This window comes from Panulirus ornatus, chromosome 63, assembly GCF_036320965.1.
Source record: "Panulirus ornatus isolate Po-2019 chromosome 63, ASM3632096v1, whole genome shotgun sequence".
Taxonomy (NCBI): Eukaryota; Metazoa; Arthropoda; class Malacostraca; order Decapoda; family Palinuridae; genus Panulirus; species Panulirus ornatus.
Window position 1 is genome coordinate 21,308,627 of NC_092286.1, and position 10,932 is coordinate 21,319,558.

The following is a 10,932-nucleotide window of genomic DNA, read 5'->3' on the forward strand; positions in this document are numbered from 1 at the left end:
GAGTATGGCCGTGATAAAGTGCTCAACGTGCAAGTTTGACCTTGACCTGCTGTTGACCTATTTGTCGCCTGCTTTGGATGTTTATGATCATGTAAGGCACGGTTGTTGGTACGGCTAGTAATCTTATGTTTTCCCAGTCCCGTAATTATGTGAGAGCAAGCCAACATTGCCATCAGGTACTTGAGAGCGACGGTTCTTCGTAACTCTTGTCATGCGAGTTGGAATATGTAAACATAAAACTCACACTCCCTCAGAGGTCGCCCTTGAGCTACCATGTTTCCAGTGCCTCCCTCAGAGGTCGTCCTTATGGTACCATGTTTCCAGTCCTCTCTCAGAGGTCGTCCTTGTGGTACCGTTTCCAGTCCCTCCCTCAGAGGTCGTCCTTATGGTACCATGTTTCCAGTGCCTTCCTCAGAGGTCGTCCTTGTGGTACCATTTTTCCAGTCCCTCCCTCAGAGGTCGTTCTTGAGCCGTACCTCCAGCCCTTTAGTGCCTCGGTTAATTGAGGACCGTTCCGTCAACCCAGGCCCATGTCCTCCTCGATGTGCGACAGAGAAGTGACTTGCTTTCTCCTGCAGGTTTGGTGCTGAAGGACATCATTGAGAAATACTTCGTGTCCCCAACTTTGCTGCGAGTGGTGAGGGTGGCGAAGGTTGGCCGAGTATTGCGTCTCGTGAAGGGCGCCAAAGGGATTCGAACTCTGCTCTTCGCCTTGGCTATGTCCCTTCCAGCCCTCTTCAATATATGCCTGCTGCTGTTCCTTGTTATGTTCATTTTCGCCATCTTTGGAATGTCTTTCTTCATGAACGTCAAACATACTGGAGGCCTGGACGCTGTGTACAACTTCGAGACATTCTTCCAGTCCTTCATCTTGCTTTTCCAAATGATGACATCAGCGGGGTGGGACGGAGTCCTGTCCGGCATCGTGAATGAGAGGGACTGCAAGAAGCCAGACCCCGAGATCGGAGACCCTGGCAACTGTGGCAACCAAGCCATCGGCATCGCTTACCTCTTGGGCTACTTGGTCATCAGCTTCCTCATCGTCATCAACATGTATATCGCCGTCATCCTCGAGAATTACTCCCAAGCGACGGAGGATGTTGAGGAAGGGTTGACGGATGACGACTATGATATGTATTATGAGATCTGGCAACAGTTTGACCCCAAGGGCACGCAGTTCATCGAGTTCCACCAACTGTCCGATTTTTTGGATATATTAGAGGCGCCTCTTCAGATTCACAAGCCAAATAAGTACAAAATTGTGTCAATGGACATTCCCATTTGCAAGGGAGACCTTGTGTTCTGCGTGGACATCCTAGACGCCCTGACGAAGGATTTCTTCGCGCGCAAGGGCAACCCTGTGGAGGACTCGGCAGACATCGGCGAGGTGGCTCCTGCTCCCGATCGCCCAGGATACGAGCCTGTGTCATCCACGCTCTGGCGGCAGCGGGAGGAGTACTGCGCCCGCCTCATCCAACAGGCGTGGCGGAGACACCGCCAGCACAAGGACCACTCCTCGCTCTCTGGTTCCGACTCACAGGAGGAGATGAAGCAAGCCGACACGGCCGTCCTAGTCGAAAGCGATGGTTACGTTACAAAAAACGGTCATAAGGTGGTGATTCACTCGCGATCACCATCAGTTACGTCACGCTCGACCGACGTGTGACAGGCGAAAGGCGAGTAAAAAAAAAAAACAAAAAAAAATCCCAAAAAAAGATAATGATATATTGAGGTTGTTGCTGCTTTTTTAAAACTACACACAGGTCGGTTGTTGATGACGACCGCGTATGGCTCTGTTAACTCTCCTCTCGCCCAGCCCCCCTCCCCCCACCCCAAACCACCCCCCACCCCCTCTGCCCTCCCCTCATCTCCCCCGCGCACGGCTCTGGCGATCAAAATCGCCGTAGAGGACGAGCGTTAACGAGCGACAAATTTAGCGCGGCTGGGGGTCCCAAAGCTGGGGCCCGCGAACTCACGTCGGCTGGGCCAATTCTATAGGCCGGGAACACTGCACTCCTAATAATGCCTTGTTATTTAAGTTTATAATCCAACTGTTCTCAGCTTCCTACCCCAACGGGTGCCACACCCTCCTCTGTGCAGAGATATTTGATCTAAGTGATTCACGATATGTTTATTTTTGTATTTCATTTTTCTAAATGGTTGCTGGGCCATATTCCTTGAACTCCGTCTTGGTGCCGAACTTCGGATCAAACGAGGAAACTGCTAGTTGCGGCTGATCCCTGTATGACATTCACTTGTTAGTTAGCGTGGAGGTGACCTGAAATCGCTGCTACCGCCCATGGCCGCCCATGGCCGCCCACACACGCCCCACGCTCACAGTATTGTTCACACCTGGTGTATGACACACACCAAAGAACACCTCTTCCTTTTCCTCGGCCCCTCCTCCTGCAAGGGGACAGCCAGAGCGCCCGCTAGCCAGCCCAGCCACAGACGGATGGACGACTTATGGCGAAGCGAGTGGCTCCGGGCGCAAACCCAAGAGGAAGACGACAGCGACCATGGAAGAAAATATATATATATATATTAAAAGGCCTCCCAATTGTGGGCGGAGCACAGTGTCTGTGTGTGTGTGTGTGTGTGTGTGTATGTGTGATAAGGAAAGGAACGCAACCATACATGTTCCCAAACAAGTATTACAGGAAAAGTACTTTAATTGCATAATTATTACTAACAACCCCACCACCCCATTCCTTTCCCCCCTTCCTTCCTTTCCCCCGTCCTTCCTTCCCTCCCTCCTTCTCAATTTCCCCTCCTCCCTTCCCCAACAAACCCCCCTCCCTCCTTCCCCCCCTCACATAAACTGTGTGTGATACACAAATGCCTTTTACTTGAGCGCAAGCAGTGCATAATGCTAATAGCCAAGCGCACACAAATGGTAGAACTTGTATTGTTAACCGTTATACATATATGCAAGGCATGCCACCCAGCTCCACCTCCTCCTCCACCTCCTCCACCTGAAACCCTGGTCCTCCTCCACTTCCTCAAAACCCTCCTCCTCCACCTCCTCAAACCCTCCTCCTCCTCCTCAAAACCCTCCTCCACCTCAAAACCTTATCCTCCTCCACCTCAAACCCTCATCCTCCACCTCAAACCCTCATCCTCCACCTCAAACCCTCATCCTCCACCTCAAACCCTACTCCTCCACCTCAAAACCCTCCTCCTCCTCAAATCCTTATCCTCTTCCACCTCAAACCTTCCTCCTCGACCTTAAACCCTCCTCCTCCACCTCAAAACCCTCATTCTCGACCTTGAACCCTCCTCCTCGACCTATCCCCATCCATCATCGCGACCCTAGGTCAACATTGATGCTTGGTCACTCTATCCTTACCGCCTCCTTAACTATCCTTCCCTATCCCCCGTAAGGCTAACTCGTCCTGCTGCTTGTGGTGGGTCGGTCGTCCAGCTCCTCCTTGGCTTTTGCCGTCATCAACCAAACCAACTCTTCTTCTTCTCTCTCTCTCTCTCTCTCTCTCTCTCTCTCTCTCTCTCTCTCTCTCTCTCTCTCTCTCTCTCTCTCTCTCTCTCTCTCTCTCTCTCTAACTGGCTACGCCAGTCCTGGACTAGCCATGAGCTATATCCAATTTTCTTCTTGGGTTCTCCTGGGGATACATGTCTCTATTCCTCTTTAGGGTTGGGGAGGGATGGAGGGGATTGGGGGTGGTCTCTCATCGCCAAGATCCCCAGTTGTTATTCTCCTCCCCTACCCACTCCTCCCTCCTCTTCCCCAAGGCGCCCCACACACACGCCCCCCCCCACCTTTCCCCTTCCCCTGATATTCCCCATCGTATTGAGTGAGACACACTTCAGCCCGTCCTTCCCCACGCTAATGGGATTTCTCAGCTGAGGTGGCTTATAGGATTTAACCTCCACCATTCATCATCATTCAAGTTCAGTCACCTCCCTTACCCTCACATCCAGTTCAGTTGCCCCGCCCTTATCTCTCCCCGTCCTTTCTCTGTGGCTGCCCAGCAGCGTCTTGAGGTGTCGGGTGCAGCGTATTGGGCTCCGAGGGGCGTCCTGCTCACTCTTCCCCAAGTGGAGATCACCCTTACGACGGAGCGCCAATACCCACCACCCACCCACCCCCTCCACACACACACCTCCCTCCACACACCACCTCCTCTTACACGAACCACCACCCACACACCACCCCACACCACCCACACACCACCACCTCCCCCACACGACCACCCAACACCCACACATCACCTCCCCCTACACGACCCCACACCACCCACACACCACCTAAGCACCTGTTTCCCTTCCTTCGTCTCCAGTGAAGTGACTGGCATTCACCTCATAGACACCCATACCCAACTCGATAGACATATTATAGATCTATTAGTGATGTTCTGTTCCTTCTGTCCCTAGGGAGGGGGGGGGGGGGGCTAGGCTAGTCATCTCCCATCCCCCTCCCTCCCATCACTTTCATCACCAACCCCCTTCTCTGCTTCTCGAACTTGGAAATTCTCTCAGCACCCCTAATTACCTTTCCATACACCTCCCTTCCATGGTTCTAGGCCTTTGAACATATTCCATTCCCTCCCTTGCATGGTGCCAGGCCTTTGAACATACTTCCTGACCCTCCCTGCTATGGTACACGCCCTGTGCTATTCACCCTAACCCTCCCTTTTTTTTTCACCTCGTTCCTCCCTGTTCTCAATCACTCGCCTCCTACTTTCCTCCACATCTCCCTCTGGCTCATGCCCATTCCCCCTCTCCCTTCCACCTCTGGCTCATGCCCATTCCCCCTCTCCCTTCCACCTCTGGCTCATGCCCATTCCCCCTCTCCCTTCCACCTCTGGCTCATGCCCATTCCCCCTCTCCCTTCCACCTCTGGCTCAGGCCCATTCCCCCTCCCTTCCACCTCTGGCTCGGCCTTAACCCCTCCTTAACCTTCCCCCCAAAACACCCCTCCTTTTGCCCCTTGTATAACGCCTTCCCCCTCCCCCAACCTTACCTCCCTCTTTTCCCCTCCCTCTCCCTCACCCCAGCACCCCAGTTTATGGGGGTCGCTAAGACACAGCTCAGCTCAACACAGGTCCCGGATACAATGTTTCCGGCGGCCTCAGGCCACAGATATATTATCATACTGTTACCATTACTATGTTGTCCTCCCCTCACTCCCCCTTCCTCCCCATCTCTCCTCACCCCTCTACCCCTCACCCCTTCCTCACCCCTCTCTCACGAGACTGATTTTTAATGGCCTTAACATATAGTGTAATCGGTATGGTTCGTTTCTCGCACGATATTCTATGTGAACACACACACACGCCGTTATTTTGAACTAATTCCATTTTGAGTACATAAATCAGTATAGTAAGGTTAATCTGTGCATAATTACTAGTGAAAGATGGAAAAAGGAAATTATTTTATATGTATGGTTCCACAAGACTGAGAAACAACCAAACACAAGTTTATGAAATGCCATTATTTGCACGAGAGAGAAGATGATGAAGAAAGAAAAGAAAGAAAATTGCTGAACAAGAATAGGAGGAGGTGGGGGAATCCAGTGAATGAATGCGATGACGTCAGTGCGGTGGGGGAAGCGAAGCACCTCCCCTGAGGGAGGGTGTGGGGGTGGAGCCGGGTGTGCTGCGTCCTCTTCCCCCCACTGGTGACGTCATGTGGCCCCGCCCCGCCCCCCCCCCTCAGCGCCCGCCTCCCGCCGACGTCCGCCACTTGTCAGTGTCCTTCACGTGAGTGCACAATCCCCACGCGATTGTCTGTATCCTGTGGTTGGTGCCTGGGGGGGCCTAATTTCACCCCCCCCCCTTGTCGCTCCGGGCCTACCTCTCTCGCTCTCTCTTGTGTTGGAAAATTGTATTATTCTGTACCTAGATATCTCGCAGTCTGTTTCATTGGTCCAAAAGAGAGAAAAGAAAAGAGAAAGGAAGAAAGAAAGAAAACACTGTTTCCACTTCAATAACCAATGTAGCATAGAAATATTGTTGGAAAAAAAGAAATATTAAAAAAAAGATGTTTTTTGCTATGGAAGTTTGACCTGAGTGATTCGGAAAAAAAATGATCATGATAATTTAAGGAAATAAAAAAAATGGAATTTTCTCCTCCAATAGTAATATACTTCAGGCTTGACTGTGCTAGCATGAGAGGACATGGTGCCAACGGGGAAAAAAGAAATAATATATATATATATATATATATATATATATATATATATATATATATATATATATATATATATATATATATGTAAGCCAATCAGCGAGCGACTCTGTTTCCCTCCAGGGCGACGCGCCGCCCCTTGTTCATAGCTAGGAGATGTGGTGAGCCTGACGTGTGTGTGTGTGTGTGTGTGTGTGTGTCATGGCCACCACCGTCGCTCAGACCAGGTGCCACATCTCGCTTTTTTCCGCTCCGACCTTCCTCCCGCGGCATCTTGTCCTCTCCTCTCCCCACCCCCCCAAAAAAAGACATCAATGGCTTGTAACTGCAGACACTAACTTATATAAGAGACAGTGCTGTGAAAAAATAAATAAATACTTCAGATTCGTGACACACACGCCTTAGTTTATAATGTGGAGTGGCTCCGGCGGAGCGGCGATAGGAAAATCACAAGAACAACAACAACTACCCACCGCCTCCTCACCCTCACCTTCCTCCTCCTCCTCTCTGCGCCTGTGCGCGCGCCTCCTTCCTCCTCCTCCTCCTCCTCCTCTCTGCGCCTGCGCGCGCGCCTCCTTCCTCCTCCTCCTCCTCCTCCTCTCTGCGCCTGCGCGCGCGCCTCCTCCTTCCTCCTCCTCCTCCTCCTCCTCCTCCTCTCTGCGCCTGCGAGCGCGCTAGCCCCGCCACCTCCTCCGCCTCTCTCTCTCTCTCTCTCTCTCTCTCTCTCTCTCTCTCTCTCTCTCTCTCTCTCTCTCTCTCTCTCTGCACTACCGGGCGTCGCCGCTACCGCCAGAACCATTCTCAGGAAGCACTCTTGTTTGTCTTCTTAGTTTCGTAACCATCATTATTATGCTCTCATATGTGATAAAAAGATACCAGTTCTGTAATATTCAAATTGTTATATTCTTGATAAAGCAGATATTTACCCCCCCCAAATCTCCTCTCCCCCCACTCCTCCTCCTCCTCCCCTCCTCTCTCCCCCTCCCCCACTTTTTTTTTTTAGATTATTATTATTGATTATATATATATATATATATATATATATATATATATATATATATATATATATATATATATATATATATATATATATATGTTTTTTTCAAATTCTAATTTTTGCCATGATATGTATTAACTGGTTTCATCATTACTGCCTGAAAAACCACCCCCTCCCCTCCACAAGCACCCCACTCCCATTATCCTACCCCTCCCCTACCCAACCCCATGACACACCCACACCCCCTTTCTCCCACTTTTTTTTTTTCTCGTACGTCGCATCTCACAACGGAAAGCAAGGGAACGTGGGGGAGGAGGATGGTGCCCCTTCGTCAGGAGGGGGAGGGGAGGGGGGAGGGGCTGGCGGCACGCCCTAGTTCACCATTCTTCCCCGGGTGTCCTAGGGGCGCGTCCTTCCATCCCCCTCCCTCCCCCCTCGAGCATCGCGCGACGACCTCCTCCCCCAATAGTGCACCCCCCCCCTCATAACCCTCCCCACCCACCCACCCCAGTAAATGATCATTATAGCCACCGATAAATGATAACGGATCTTATTCCCGTCAGTTATCAAAAGGACAACGACCAAATTATGGGTTATAGGCTAGACATTGTGATTTGCGGAGATGAAATAATATATATATATATATATATATATATATATATATATATATATATTGTGATTTGCGATGATGAAATATATATATATATATATATATATATATATATATATATATTTATATATATATTATAAAAAAAAAAAAAAAATATATATATATATATATATATATATATATATATATATATATATATATATATATATATATATATATATATACACACACACACACACAACAGAACACCACACCCCCTCCCCTAACCTACCACTGTAACCTAACCACTGACAGCTTCAGAGGTGGACGACAGCTTTCGTTGTCTAACGGTCAAAGGTTTACTACGTGGGAGAGTGATGTATGTGGAGAGAGGAAGACGCAATGTGTTATGTACGTGGGTGAGTATGGTACAATGGGAGAGCTGGATACAGTGGGTCATAATAGGTCGTTTACAGTAGGTGAGTTACATTACAGTGGGTGATGACAGGTTGTGTACATAGGTGAGTTACATACAGTGGGTAAGATACAGTGGGTTGTGAACGTATGTAGGATAACACGTTATGTACATGGGTGCATAAGATACAGTGGGTTGTGAACGTAAGATAACAGGCAACGAGACCTACTGTTGAAGTCTAAAGGCAACGGTACTTACTGTTAGGACCCAGGGGCAACAGTGCCTACTGTTGGGAGAGCAAGAACCGTGGTGTAGGAGAGTAAGAAACGTGGTGTGGGAGAGTAAGACCCATGGTGTGAGACAGTAAGACCGTGGTAAGGGAGTGTAGGAACAGTGGTGTGGGAGAGTAGGAACCGTGGTGTGGGAGAGTAAGAACCGTGGTGTGGGAGAGTAGGAACCGTGGTGTGGGAGAGTAAGAACCGTGGTGTGGGAGAGTAGGAACCGTGGTGTGGGAGAGTAGGAACCGTGGTGTTGGAGAGTAAGAACCGTGGTGTGAGACAATAAGAACCGTGGTGTGGGAGTGTAGGAACAGTGGTGTGGGAGAGTAAGAACCGTAATGTGGGAGAGTAAGACCCATGGTGTGGGAGAGTAAGAACCGTGGTGTGGGAGAGTAGGAACCGTGGTGTGGGAGAGTAGGAACCGTGGTGTGGGAGAGTAAGAACCGTAATGTGGGAGAGTAAGACCCATGGTGTGGGAGAGTAAGAACCGTGGTGTGGGAGAGTAGGAACCGTGGTGTGGGAGAGTAGGAACCGTGGTGTGGGGGAGTAGGAACCGTGGTGTGGGAGAGTAAGAACCGTAATGTGGGAGAGTAAGACCCATGGTGTGGGAAAGTAAGAACCGTGGTGTGGGAGAATAGGAACCGTGGTGTGTGAGAGTAGGAACCGTGGTGTGTGAGAGTAGGAACCATGTTGTGGGAGAGTAGGAACAGTGGTGTGGGAGAGTAAGAACCGTGGTGTGGAAGAGTAGGAACCGTAGTGTGGGAGAGTAAGAATCGTAATGTGGGAGAGTAAGACCCATGGTGTGGGAAAGTAAGAACCGTGGTGTGGGAGAGTAAGAACCGTGGTGTGGGAGAGTAGGAACCATGGTGTGGGAGAGTAAGAACCGTAATGTGGGAGAGTAGGAACCATGGTGTGGGAAAGTAAGAACCGTGGTGTGGGAAAGTAAGAACCGTGGTGTGGGAGAGTAGGAGCCATGGTGTGGGAGAGTAAGAACCGTAATGTGGGAGAGTTGGATGTGTGGTGGGGAAGTTAGAGATAGAGTGGCTTGTGAAAGAGAAATACAGATATATAGGCGAGTCTTCAAAGCTAGTTCTACAAGAAACGAATTCTCCAAGACATTTGACGACCCAGAGTAAAAGTCTAATTAGGAAATAAGAATATATTAATCAAAATTTGAATGAAAAAGCTTTACAATTTGTCTGGCACAATTTGCAAGATATTTGACTAACTGATGGCCAAAAAAAAAAAAAAAATTAAGGGAGGGGGAAGATCCTACGAGTGTTGTGAAAGCCTTTGACCCTTGCCAGAACAGATTGGAAACAGCAACGGTGCCAGCGAAGGCCTTGCAGACGGTGGGAGCTTTTGGGGAAACCTGACAGAGAACTCTTAAGAGAAGTGAGCTAGAAATGTGTGTATGCGTAGAATATTCCCGACTATAATAGCCGTAGATTTAACTGTCCGAAATATTAACACGCGATTATAGACACCAAAGAAAGCCTTAGTATTAGCTTGTGGAAAGCTGCCTAACTTCAGCTACGTAAGTGACCTCCGCCAAGGAGGAACCGCTAGCCAGAGATTTTTTCGAGCCACGTAGATATGAAGTCACAGTTTTAAGAGAATAATGATAATAATAATAATACGCCATAGTCCATGAGTAGATGAAATATTCTAACCTTGGAGGACCGAGCGGCCGCACCAGGGTGTGAGAGGCCTCTTTGCGTACGCAGAAGACCAGCAAAGACCTCAATAGACCCTCGTGTCCTCCAGACCACCCTATCCTTAAGGCAGGTCGAGGAGGACGTTCGGCCTCGAGAGTGAAGATAGTTTGTTTCCGATCCATTATTGTTTTCTTTTCCCCTTGTTGACCGTCATACTTGAGTTCGTGAATGACGGCTAAGAAATGTTCATTGTGAGGCTTTTTGGAAGACCTCAGGCCATTGCTGTTGACTCGTTAACCCTTTTGACAACCACAACAACCATACACACAGCTCCTCCTCCAAACTTCGCTTCACCAATCCTCAAAAGAAGATTACGCCAGAACTCTAAGGCGTCCACAAGAAATTAAGATTAGTTATATATATATATATATATATATATATATATATATATATATATATATATATATATATATATATATATATACATAAGGATATATACACTAAGGATGCTTTGGTAGTGGCTAACACCAGCTATGTTATGTGGAATGATGGAGTCCCTTCAGCTCTTAAGGGTTTTTACTTTCACTCCCTCAACACCCAAAAGATAAAATAGATTTTCTTTTTATTTGAAAGAGAAAAGAGGTTTTCGTAGTTCGCTTCCAAAAGCTGCAAAACTTATATGCTGTACCACTGACCGTTTTCCTTTGTCTGTGGTTACCCCGCGCGCCCCATTTTCTGTAAGGACTGGTAAAGACTGGCGTTTCTCGTTGTCTGGCCGCTCACATGATGTGCATCACATATGCGAGGAGTTGTTTACTGACATGGTGGGACGTGTCTATCGCGTTCGA

At 48.9% G+C, this 10,932-nt stretch overlaps 1 protein-coding gene across 22 annotated transcripts in view; it reads left to right on the top strand.

Annotated features, from left to right (window-relative positions):
• The window catches only part of para (sodium voltage-gated channel paralytic), a 534,209-nt gene extending 527,984 nt beyond the window's left edge, over nt 1–6,225 (top strand). For all 22 annotated transcript variants that reach the window (XM_071656463.1, XM_071656459.1, XM_071656474.1 and 19 more), the window contains one exon: nt 579–6,225. In XM_071656463.1, coding sequence (XP_071512564.1) covers nt 579–1,666 — 1,088 coding nt within the window. In that variant the 3' untranslated portion in view covers nt 1,667–6,225. The remainder of the gene's footprint in view (nt 1–578) is intronic.
• The last annotated feature ends 4,707 nt before the right edge of the window (nt 6,226–10,932 follow it).